This window comes from Morus notabilis, unplaced genomic scaffold (genome assembly GCF_000414095.1).
Source record: "Morus notabilis unplaced genomic scaffold, ASM41409v2 Scaffold1930, whole genome shotgun sequence".
Classification (NCBI taxonomy): Eukaryota; Viridiplantae; Streptophyta; class Magnoliopsida; order Rosales; family Moraceae; genus Morus; species Morus notabilis.
Genome location: NW_010358532.1, coordinates 19,927 through 32,773, shown reverse-complemented (window position 1 = coordinate 32,773; position 12,847 = coordinate 19,927). Strand labels below are relative to the sequence as shown.

The window sequence follows — 12,847 nt, the reverse complement described above, 5'->3', positions numbered from 1 at the left end:
TTTGTAGTAGGAGGATTGACACAAAACCTGAATTGGGTTTTTCTTTTTGTTTTTTGATTTTGAAGAGAGAGAGAGAAAAAAAATAAAAGAAAGATTGGAACTGGCTTTGGATGATGAATAAGGATGTTATCTCTGAATTTGGCTTTTCCCAGTTTTTATTGGGTTTTTGTGGGGTGCTCGTTTTAGGTTTGTAGTAGGAGGATTGACACAAAACCTGAATTGGGTTTTTCTTTTTGTTTTTTGATTTTGAAGAGAGAGAGAGAAAAAAAATAAAAGAAAGATTGGAACTGGCTTTGGATGATGAATAAGGATGTTATCTCTGAATTTGGCTTTTCCCAGTTTTTATTGGGTTTTTTTTTTCTTTTTCCTTTTTTTTAAGAGAGAAAAGATTGGAGCTTGCTAGGGATAATCAATAATGATGTTATGTCTTCTCATATTTTGTGAATATACACTTCCAGAGTAGTGTTTTTGACAATAGTAATAGTGGTTAGGGGTGAGAGTATTTTAGAAGGATAAATATAGGATCCTAATTTTTTTTTAATACATAATTATCCATTTAGAATGCTTCTATTTCCATTTTTCCGGAGGATTAACGACTTCTTGGAAAAGAGAGAGACTTCTGGTTCACTTTTCATTCCTGATTCTAGATTTGGCAAAAAGGAAATTTTGATTTAGAACAAGAAAGGGTTGTAATGTGCTTGAGTTACTTATAAGAATTCAATTAATTATGTCCCATGGATGATCCTTGTCTTGAGATCTGTGTTCGAAGATTCGCCCGATTTCTTTCCAATCGTGTGCCAGAAAAGTGCTTTAACTTAACAAGATTCCATCTCTTTTGCTATTACCAAACACTTCCAGCTCCCAAAAATTATTGAACCACAAGAATGTGGGAGCGTACTATTCTCCCTATGTCCAAGTGTTCTAATCCGAGTTTCTTGTAATGTTAGGGTTCCGATCATATTTGAGGGCGACTTAGCTCACATTGCTGCTTCCCATCTAAAAGAAAATGATCGTGTCTATGTCGGCGGAAAGCTAAGTGCAAGTTTGCCTCACTTGAACGCTAACCAGGTTCAAGCCAGTGTTCAGGTATGACTATTACCCATTACTTATTTATTTATTTATTTATTTTTTTGTGAATGCGTTTAGAACAATATGGCTGCATGGGAAGCTGGGAGGCTATGGAGATACAACATCATTTTAAGATTCCAAGAGGGTGCTAGCCGTTAGGGAACCTGGATATAGTTTAAAGCACCAACATGTTAGTTCTTAAATTAAAATGGATTAGGTATTAGCCATTTTTTCTTAATAAAAACCCAGGTTTAATGCTATCTTAGGTTGTGTTTGGTACGAGGGTTCTAGAACTGGAACCATGATTGTGGTTCAAACCGTTGTTTGTTTGCAAAAAGTAAAAAATGGTTCTTGAAAATCAGTGTTTGGTTTGGATGGTTTTGGCTCAAGGTTTGAACCTTGATGCGCCACCTCCCCCCTTAGTTTTAGATGCATCTGATTTCGGTTTTAGAACCAGGGTTTGGACCCCAAGTTTAAACCATGAATCATGGTTCTGGTTCTAAAATCAAAACCACCCTGGTTTGAACCCTCATACTAAACGCAACCTTAGAATTTCTGAATCAGGTGTTAACCTTTAGAAAACTCAGGCATCCTGTTTCTTGATGTTTGAATTTGGAGTTAGCATGATATGAAGAGTGGATAATCATTCTCTTTTTTTTTTCCCCCTTTTTCTCCTTAAAAGAAAAGATTTTGGTGAACAGTTGTGGGAATGGTTCTTAAATTCATTAAAATAATGTCGATTTTTTGACATCATTAGGTTTTGGCGCATTGCCTCAACTTTATTGACGAATCGGTTCAAACAGCAAAGAGCTCCGTGCTGTACAAACAAGAAAAAGCTACACGGAATGTCTCTGGTGAATAGATTTTAATAATTTTTAGTTTTATGTTTTGTGCTGTCACTTTTTATTACATTGAAAATTTTCTCAGGTTCTTGTAGCAAGATGGTCTTTCGCCATATATGCCACAGAAAAATTTTTGACACTGGATAAATATGTTTGCTTTTTGCATCTGACATTGTAGCTGTGATTCTAAACCCCAAACCCTGAACTTGGAAGAACCAACCGTGGAAACAAACCATGCATAAGGAATAATTCTTATGTCTAAGCAGTTCGTTCTTTTGTGTGTTGAGATGGGTCTTTTTGAAATTTGATTTCAGATAGAAAGACTTCATTACTGCCAATTATTTGATGATTCCTCTATTCTAGTCCAATGTTCAGTTGTTTTTTTTTGGCTATAATGTCAATATCTTTATTGGTGATTTTCACGTAGCTACAAGTTGAAAGTTTTCGCATACTTGTGGCACCTAGAACTGTTGACACTTGACATGCATTAGTATCCGTGTCTGCACAGAATTCTTGGTTGATTTTCTTCAATTCATTTTCAAAAATTCTTTTTTCAGATCGTGTGAATAAAGATGAGTCGGACTTAAGTTCCTGGACTGACCTTCTTGAGAATCCGAAACAGTGGTGGGATAATCGTGATAAAAAGTGCAACCGATCGGTGATGAATGCTAATTTTGGATGCCTTATCTATCTGACAGCTTGTTTTGCATTGGTGAATTTTCTAACTTTTTTTCTTTTGGGTTGCAGGTGAGTCAAAAATACCCTGATTTCATTCATAAGGATGATCGTCGTGGAGTCTGGCTTAATAGAGCACCACGATCAGTCTTAATTGAACTTGAAGGACTCCAGTTCGATGTCCAAATTAAAAACTCAACTGAAGTAGAACAGTTTAAAGGTGATTAGCATGTTTGTTGTCAAATTAGGGGTCAAACTCATTTTTAGTTCCGGAACTATATGCCAAATCCCTCTTTGGTCCGTGGCTCTAAAGCACCCAAAACAAATACTTGATCTACCAAATTGTCCCAAATTAAAACTTTTCCCTGTCCAATTGTTAAAATATCAACGGAAAAATGCATGGCTTCCGTCTTAGCAGTCCTGCCCTAACATGTATAATTACGAAATTAACTCTAAAAAAACACCGATGGTTCTCATATGCCTCTTTCTGTCGAGATTTTAACAGCTGGATAGACAGTGAAACTAATTTGGGACAATTTGTTAAACTGAAGACTTGTTCTGGTGCTTTTTAAAATTCAAGGCCACCTATAACTCGGGGACTAAAAACGAGTTAACTCTCAAACCCATGCCAATTATAACTTTTTTGTATTTTATAAAAATTACTTGGATTCGTTTCTACTCCAAACTGTGGTTTAACATATTGTTTAGGTGCAAAGAAAGATGGGGACTCGGCATCATGGAGAGACCTTATTGATAATTCCGAACAATGGAAGGATTATCGTAATAGCAAGCTCAATGGGCTGGTGATGGTTCCTCCCTTACAAGCTCCTTGCTGTTCTTTTTGTCTTAAGTCATCAGTATTTTTTTCTCCCTTTTTTCAAAATATTATTATCTAAACAGGTTAATCCAAGATACCCTGATTTCAAGCATAAGGATGGTAGCCTCGCACTCTGGCTAAGCAGCGCACCGCAGTGGGTTTCGTTACAGCTCGAGGGGCTGAAGTTTGACGGTGGATTTAAAAAACCAAAAGCAGTAAAGGCCAATAAAGGTGAGTCCTATTCTTCCCATTATTTTCTCTTTTTGAAGCAAAAAGTAAAAAAAAAAAAAAAAAAAAAAAAAAAAAAAAGAAAAGTGTTACCAAGCAAGTACTTCCATTTTCCAATATTAAATGTGTCGTTTAGTGGACGTTTAGTTCATAAATTCAGAACTATAATTCAGAACTATTTTTATGTAGACGTTTAGTTCATGAATTCATAACCATGATTCAGAACCATTTTCGTTTTCCGTGTGTTTTTTTTGTGAGAGAAAAACACTATACAAAACCATGAATCATGATTCAAAATCAAGGACAAATACATGAAACAAACATCTCAGTTTTAACGTTTTTTGTGCACAGTTAAATGCTTCTTTTTGTTTGTTTTTCACGCTGTTGTGCAACTCCTGTTTAATTTGGTAGACGAACTGTGGAAGGACTTGGTGGAACACCCGGAGAAGTGGTGGGACAATCGACTGGGGAAGGTGATTCTTCCTCATCAACATCTCAATCTCTTCGTGGTTTATGAATTCAAAATTATAAGTCAGAACTATTCTCGTTTTACATGTGTTTTTTTGAGAAAAAAATACTGTAGAGAACCATAAATCATGACTCAGAATCAAGGACGAATACAGAAACAAACATCACTTTCTCCTTTTCAGTTATTGTTATTGTAATTGGAATTGTAAGCAAAATTTGATCTCTTGCCTACTTGCATTTGCAGCTCAAGGAAAATTCTCCCGACTTCAAGCACAAAGAAACTGGCGAAGGGCTATGGCTCCGCAGTTCACCGACCTGGGTGCTTTCTAAGTTGCCGCCTCCAAAGAGTAAGCAAGATTCATCTTTCGGGAAGAGGGATACGCTGTTGTCTTGAGCCATACCGAGGAGAGAATACTACTCGGTAACAAGATCTAAATGAAGCATATCACAACTTCAGTGTTTACTAGCATTTTGGAAAAGAATGTTTCCAGATCCTGAAGTTCTGCTGATGGTTCTTTACAGGCAGATTAAGGAGAAAAGAGATGCACCATCTATGTCAATTTTTAGACATTGAGGTGTTTGTGGAGTTCTGATTCTTCATGGTCCTTCCATATAGTGCACCACATTACTAATCCTTAATTTGTCTGAGAAGCAGTGTAATAGCGTTTGATAAATTATGAGGAGGTTTAATTGTTGTAGGTAGTTAAGATGACGAAAATAGACATGATATGAAATTTAAATATGTATAATTTTGTTTGTTATTAAGAAATACTTGTTTAACTTTTTTTTTTTTTTTTTATAAAAAAAAACACAATTTGTTCTTGAGTTTGGGAACATTTAATTTATAATAATTAATATATTTTTTTTTTCATTTTTTCAGTCACAATATAGTTACAAAAAAAAATGAGTATTAATGAGTAATCAATATATATGATCTAATTTATCATTAAAATAGAGATAAAATATACATTTCATTCTCAAAAACTTGTGGAGTCATTTTGTATATAACGTATTTCAATAGACATAAGTCTCACATTTTAAAAAGGTTTTAATCACCCAACCCAAGCACAAAAAAAAGCGTATTTATTGTCCGTGGTTTTTTTATCACACGTGTATGTATATGTGTATATATATATATATATATATTATTTATATATATTAGAGAAGAAAGGATACGGTTCCGAGAAAAAAAAAGATACAGGGAGTAAGTAATAAACTATAAGGTTATTTTAGGTACTTTAAAACACAATAGAGGGTGTTATGGATATCTTGATATTCATTTAAATGGAAGAGCTACTGTCCGCTGGTGTTGGAACTTTAGATGGGCTGCATACGACCATCTGAATTTTGACCTGAAGCCCGACCCAATCCGCCCAAATTTTTTAGGCTGCCTGCTCGATCCCGAGAAAGCCCGTGGACGGGCTGCGGGCCTGGTTTTGACTGCCCGAGCCCGGTCAGGCAGCCTAAGCCCGCCCGAATTACCCGAAAAAAAAATATTTTTTAATTTTTATAATGTTGTGTATATATATGTATATATATTATATACTATTATTTAATAATTGTATTTGTATATAAATAATTATTAAGTTATTTTGTGTTAAAATTATATAAAAACTAAAATCAACATTCAACACACATTATTAACACAATTTAATAAATTAATTTTTAAATTCGTAATTCATGATTGTCTCGTTAAAAACCTGACCAAAAAAAACTCAAGTGGGATAAAAACTTAATAAGGAAAAAAGAGTGCAATCATTTTGTGACGAATTACAAATTTTACAAACTTACAAAGTCTAAATATACAATTACAATGTCGAAAGCAAATACATATTTACAAATTACAATTTAATTTGAAGCTGAAAGATCGTCTTCAAAATTAAATGTTAATATATTAAATTCATCGATCCATTTTTGACTTGCTGGCGAAATTGTATCCTGTAAACGTTGATCGGCACGATCCTAATCGTTAATGCATACCAAGGCTCAACAATGTCCCTTTGCAATGCGTTTCGGTGTTCCTCAAGTATTCGTCCAGTCGTACTGAAGGCTTGTTCGGATGAAATAGTGGAGACTGGGATCGAAAAAATATCTATTGGCAATCGAGTTAGGATTGGCCAAGTTAATGCTCGTACCCTCCACCATTGAACTAAGTCAAACAATTCTCTAGTACCGTCGACTACTAAGCTCTCACTGAGGTACGCCATAAGCTTGTTAAAGCCGCCATCGCCTATTGATGAAGATCCACTCCCAGCTTCTGTTTGAGTCGTCTTCTTCTTCTTCTTCAACCCGAAAACATTCAAGAATGAATGCGGGTTTTCATCTTATTGTTGCGGTTCCTGTACTTGTTTGTGTTTCTAAACTTATTCTCATATTTACTATAGATCGAAAATATTCTTGCCCTTATTGTTGGAAATTGGTCAGAACAATTGATGCCTAAAAATTTACCTAAGTTTTTCTAAACCACTTTCTAAACTGTTTAATTTTAATCTAGGATCAAAAATAGTACTGAAACCATACAATAAAGGTAATTTAGACCAATATTTTTTAAATTTCTTTTTCATAAAAGCAATAGGAACTCCTAAGATTGGGTCCGCTCTATATTCACTAAATAAAATACTAATTCTTTCACCTAATTGTCTTGTTCTTAATTTTGCACAATTATAGTTTGTTATAACATCCTTATAGGGGATGCATTGTTGAAACATAATATAAGTTGAGTTCCATCTTACAAGCATATGTAAGGCTAATGCTCGAGGTAGTAGATTTAATGCTTGTAAGAACCTAAACCAATCTTGTTCTCTTTGGTTACTACCTTGAATCTATGCAATAATATCTCTAATTCTTTTAATATGAGTAGCCATTTCTTTTAAACCGGATTTAACTATTAAATTAATTACGTGATATGCACAACGTTGTTGGAAAATAGTATCATCACCGAATAAACTTAAATCATTTTTGAAGTACTCAATTGATTTAGTATTTGCACTAGCATTATCTAATGTTATAGACATTACTTTATCTTTTGATCTAAATTCATCAATTACATTTAAAATTGTATTATATATTAAATCGGTGCTATGTGATCCTAAAACACATTTAAAACCTAATATTCTCTTATCTAAATCGAATCATTTATAGTAATTTCTGGTTACAACTAAATAATCTTTATTGGCAACGGCAGACCAAATATTTGCCGTTAACGCAACGCAACCACTCGTCGAGTGTAAAAGGTTTATTAATGCTTCTTTTTCTTTTTTAAATAATTTTAACAAATCTTTCCTAAGAGTAGTTTTTGAAGTGAACTGTGCATTAGGATTATATACAACTTTAATATACTGCTACCAATTAGGATGCTCTACAAAACTAAGTGGTTGATCTAATGCAGCTATCATTCGCGCAACTTCCGTAGGATCTACTTGCGGATCGTATTTCTAAGTGGTTAGACCACCGGTTGCGCGATCAAAACATAATTGTGTTTTGGCGGAGTTCGGCTCCGCCGGACTGGCTAAGCTTTTGAAGACACTTTTCAGAGTGTTTTCTTAAATGTGTTGTGCCATGAATAATGTCACATTGTAATTTAGATAAACAATATTTACACTGAGCTATATGTTTAGTATTATCGTCATTGTCGATCTCTTCAATTGTGTCGAAGTGATCCTAAACTGTCGAGGTGTGCTTGCATTTCATCTTAGAGGTTGCAACACTTGCAGAGCAGTAGCACTTGCGCTCGCCGCTTCTTTACGCCCACCAACATTGCGATCATGACCTCCAGTACGTCTACCAGGGCTCGGATTAGCAGATTCATGCGCAATAAATTCATTAGTGGGAAATTGTCATTCTTTCATGTTGTGTTGGGCATCAACAGGAATACCACCATAACCAAAAGAATCCATTATAAAAAATAAGAGCGATTTGAAAGAGAGAGCTTTAGGATATTTTGATAGTTTTTAGAAAAATTATGAGAGAGATTTGAGAGATTAAGAGAGATTGGGAGAATTTGAGAGAGACTGAGAGAAATTGAGAGGGATTGAGAGAGTTTGTGTGAGGTAAATCTGTGGGGGATGAGGGTATTTATAAGGAAATTTTTAGGTTAAAAAATTAATTTTTTCCCCTAAATTCGGATTCAACGACCATTTTTTTCTCGACAGGTCGGGTTCGAGCTGAAAATCGGGCAACGGTAAAAAAAGAGCAGTTAGAGTCGGGCAGCTCAGGTGGCTAGTCGGGTCGGGCGCCAACGGCAAAAAATATAGCCGTTGGTTGGGCTCGGGCTTCGGGCAATTCGAGCAAGTCGGGTTGGAATGAAAAAATTTAAAAAAATTCTAATGGATGGCAGTTGACGGCGATTTCTCGGCGGTAGGCTCCGGCGATTTGGCCATTTTCGGGCAGCCCGAGCCCAAGCTCAAAAATGGAGCTTGGACGGGCCGGCCTTTGGGCCTACCCGCCGAGCCCGAATAATTCGGGCTTCGGGCAGGTCTGCCGGCCCAAAGTTCTAACACTACTGTCCGCACAATTCAAAAGCAAAAGCAGCCTCAACGCAGATTCTGATTTTCACTTCCTGGGCACTACAAATTCTTCCATAATTACTATTTTACTCTTTTACCAAACACAAAAGGAGACCTAACTTATTAAAAAGTGCTTTTGGCTGGTTCAAAAGTAATACCAAACATAGCCTTAAACTCTTCAAACTTATGAACCAAACGAGTCCAATGTCCTGTATATAGCCGTGTTAGTAATAGACAATACATATCAACTATAACTAGATTATTCCCACTTCATTGAGATAGGAATGCCCTAAGCTGCAAAGACATTTTAATGTTATTTATTTATTTTTGAACTGATTACTAATATATTTGAGGTTATTCATTACATTGCTATATGTCCTCATCTTATTTTACATGTTAAAGTAAATATAAGCAAATATGGCTCACTGTCTACTTAACGTTAAACTATTAGAATGTTGCATGCAATGGTGTTTTGTATGCAAGAAGACAACATTCTAAAGTAAATAGCCTAAATCTATAGTTCGTAGTCTATAAGGTTAGAGTGAGCATCTAACTCATGTTAAGACTATTATGTTGTCTAAAGCCAATTGGGGAGACGGTTTGTCTTGACTGTCTGGAGCAAGTAGACTCTCGAGTAGAAACATAGATATGTTGCCTAGCTGTGGTGACGTATTGGACTTGGACCAAAGTGTAATTAATCTATGTAGTCCGCTTGAGTAGATTAATTCACTTTTGACGTTCATTATGCAATAACCTTGATCCTGAGTATGTGAATGGCTTTATGTTTATAACTTGTGTACTTAGATATTCCAAAGGCTAAGGTGTCTCTAAGTAGTAAGCTAATAGACCGGTTCGTTGGGTACACGACTTATATTCGATGGAAGGTTTACTTATATATATGGAATCATAGCTCTTATAAAGAGTAAATATTATCCTCTTAACGCCATTATACTGGATTAAGAAAATGATTTATTATTCACATACGGTGAATAATTATTTTCTCATCGGATGTATAATGGATCTTTAAGATAGCGTAAACAAAAGGTTGAACGAACTTTGGCCTAGGTTGATCATGGATATCATATGAGGGTGTTGCATTTATGAAGGTCATTGGACAATAGCTAAGGTAATACAATATATAATTGGGAGTGCTGAAAGTAAAAAATTATGTAATTGTATTATTTGATATAGAATAATGATTACATAAATTATCAGAGCCCATATTATATGCGTCCAATCGGTTCCTTTACTAGCTCCGCATAATATCTTAACGAGTGGTAATTGATCGGGGTATTCTTTATGGCTTTAATTCTTGGTCTTACTAAAGAGAAAAATCCAGGTCACCTCACAAGGGTGTAGGCGTTTTTCTAAGCTAAGGGTAGAACATGAATTTTATTTGATTTAATTAATGAGATATATATTTAATTTGGATAAATATTTATTTAGAAGATAAGATTTGAAATTTAAATTGATTATGTTTATCTTTTAAGATAAATATGAAATATAATTAAATTTTAGAAGATATAGATAAGTCAATAATTTGAATGATTAATTTAAATATCTAAGTGATCTTATCTAAATAAATATTTAAATTTAAATATGGAGATTATCTTATTTGAATTTGAATTGAAACAATTTCTTATCCTATATGCTTAGATTGTGGCGTAAACCATATGGATAAAGTGGAAAAGATTTTCTCTTAATTTAATTTTATTTTGGATAATTACTACATAATTGTTTAATTCAAATAAACTTGACATAATTTTATTTTGAATTTAAATTGGATTTATAGAACATTATCCATGTAGAGAAAATCATAAGATAAATGGAGATTAAAATTTAAAATAGAAATTTAGGATATTCTATCCTACGGTGGACAAATTTTTCTAGCAAAAAGAAGAAAGAAAATCGCCAATCCTTAGGTGGAAGGATAGAAAAAAATCTTTTTCAGAATCCTGTTTGAATTTGAAAACCACCTGGTATACTCACTATAAATAGGATTTTTGGGACTCATATTTTTTCTTTAGACCACAGACTCTTAGGTGATCAAATTTGTTAATATAACTCTCACTAATATTAACGAATTCCTAGAGATCTGGGTGGTTGGAAGGAGACAAGCCGCGTCAATACTAGTAGAGAATCCGAGTGCCCACACACTCCATTGTTTGGAAATTGGAGAATAGTAAAGAATGCTAGTTGGTTGAAGCTTTCTCGGTCACATCCTCCTATGTTTCTGAATCTTGCTTCTTAAGGTATTAAGATTGTTTAATGATTTATTGTATATGGCAATACGAGTTAATATGATCTTTTAGAAAAGTTTTAAAACTCCGCTGCACACTTTTTCTACTATTCCTGCACATTGCACTTACATGCCAATCTGTAAGCCATATTGCATATCACTACTAGTACTTTTTCAACCCATCATAACTTTTCAAGTACTCACTCAATATGGAAAAGGATCCACACTATATGGCAATGTATAAGCCATACCATATATCATAGTTGGTGACTTAGACCAAACCTTTTTAACCAATCACAAAGTTACATCTTAACTTTAAGACTTTGAAATTATGGCATTGAATCCCAGTCTTATGTGTCACTTTAGAAGCCATAGTATATATTGTTGTTGGTGACCATCACTTAGAGTTGTCAAATGTGGACGGCCCGGCTCAGCACGTATCAGTGCTGAGCTCGGCATAGCCTGGTACGGTACTGTTACGGGCCGTGCCGGCTTGGCACGTTTGATGGGCTAGGGCTGGGCCGCGGTTTCTCAGCCCGCATCCCAGGCACGGCCCTAGCCCTTGAAGCCCCGAGGCCTAGCCCGGCCTAGTTTGGCCTAAGCACGTGTTCGGCCAGCGATACGACCCTTGTTTGACCCGCGAAACGGGCCGCCAGAAGCCTTCCCAGCTCGCCAGGCTTGTGACCACTGGGCCTTTCGCTTGCCAAACGTTCAGCCCGTGACGGGCCTGCCGTTAGGCCCGTCACGGGCGACCGTTGGGCATGCGAAGGGCCCAACGGTCACAAGCCAAAAATTCACCCTAAAAACCCTATAAATACCCCTTAATCCCACCCTAAATCCCACATAACAATTCACTCTCAACTTCTCATCTCACTCTCATTCTATCTCTCATTGTCTCTTTGATATTGATTCTAAGCTTTTCTCTCTCGATTACTCATTTTCTTACCCTTTCATTTCCAAAGTTCAATCAATTTCCAGAAATTATGGGAAAAAAAGTATTCTACTTATCAATTTTGTCACATAACATTGTATTACTCAAGTTTATTTATATTGTTTATTGTTTATAAATGAACAAATTAACATTAGTTTCTGTTTTTTTTTTTCTTCAGAAAATGACCGCATCAAATTTCCTTGATTTCACTGCTCTCCTTGAGCTTGGTGATGAGCCATTTCATAGAGGAGCCATGACCAAATCCAAAACTAGGTGAAATAGAAATTCATGCGGTATGTAAATATTGTAAAAAATACTTTTCTAATAAAAAAAAGGTGGGGGTACTGATAATCTGAATAGACATTGGAAAACATGTCTACCGTTGCACCAAGGTGGGAGTGCAGACCCTCGCTAACAAACACTATCACTCACATCACAAGGGTTGCAAAATTTTACATACGATGCACAACGTGCTCGTGAGGCACTAGCTAAAGTTTTGGCTAGTGCTGAATTACCTCTTTCTTTTGCAGATGATGCGGCGTTTGAAGAATTCATACAGACGGCCTTCTGCTCACAATTTAAACGGGTAAGTAGAAACATAATTCGTTCTGATTGCATGAACGTGTTTTATGCAATGAGACAATCTCTAATTGATAATTTTAGGTCTTTTAATGCTACCATATCTTATAATTCTGATCTTTGAGAGGTGTGCAATAAAACTAGATATTTATGCGTCACGGCGCATTATGTTGACAATGAATGAGTTTTACAAAAGAGAATAATAGATTTTCGTTTATGTCCTTTTTCTCATAACGCAAATGCTATTTTTGGAACAATAATGGATATTTTTGGGTTTTATGGGATAAAAGATAAAATTTTAACTATTACTTTTGATAATGCGTCAGCTAACACGGCTGCAATTAACACGTTTAAACATAGTTTGAAACCAGCTTTAGGTGGTGAAATTTTTCATAAATGGTTTGCGTCACATAAAAATTTAGTAGTACAAGCAGAAATTGAACATATTTCCTCTAATCTAACAAATATTAGAGAAGCTTTATCCTTCGTATCTAG

The 12,847-nt window shown here is 35.3% G+C and overlaps 1 protein-coding gene across 1 annotated transcript; it reads left to right on the top strand.

The window, feature by feature from the left end:
• The first annotated feature begins 734 nt into the window (after positions 1–734).
• Positions 735–4,867, top strand: LOC21384883 (protein OSB3, chloroplastic/mitochondrial). Its single transcript, XM_024162121.1, has 9 exons — positions 735–761; positions 859–1,086; positions 1,826–1,922; positions 2,468–2,568; positions 2,658–2,805; positions 3,294–3,388; positions 3,486–3,633; positions 4,042–4,103; positions 4,343–4,867. The coding sequence occupies exons 1-9, from the start codon at positions 735–737 to the stop codon at positions 4,490–4,492; spliced, it is 1,056 nt and encodes a 351-aa protein (XP_024017889.1). The 3' UTR covers positions 4,493–4,867.
• Positions 4,868–12,847: the final 7,980 nt, after the last annotated feature.

Excerpts from the sequence above, each read along its gene's own strand:
- LOC21384883 (XM_024162121.1), top strand. The coding sequence starts at position 735 with ATGGATGATCCTTGTCTTGAGATCTGT. Across the intron at positions 1,923-2,467 it reads AGCTACACGGAATGTCTCTG|ATCGTGTGAATAAAGATGAG; the intron begins GTGAATAGATTT and ends TTCTTTTTTCAG. Across the intron at positions 2,569-2,657 it reads ATAAAAAGTGCAACCGATCG|GTGAGTCAAAAATACCCTGA; the intron begins GTGATGAATGCT and ends TTTGGGTTGCAG.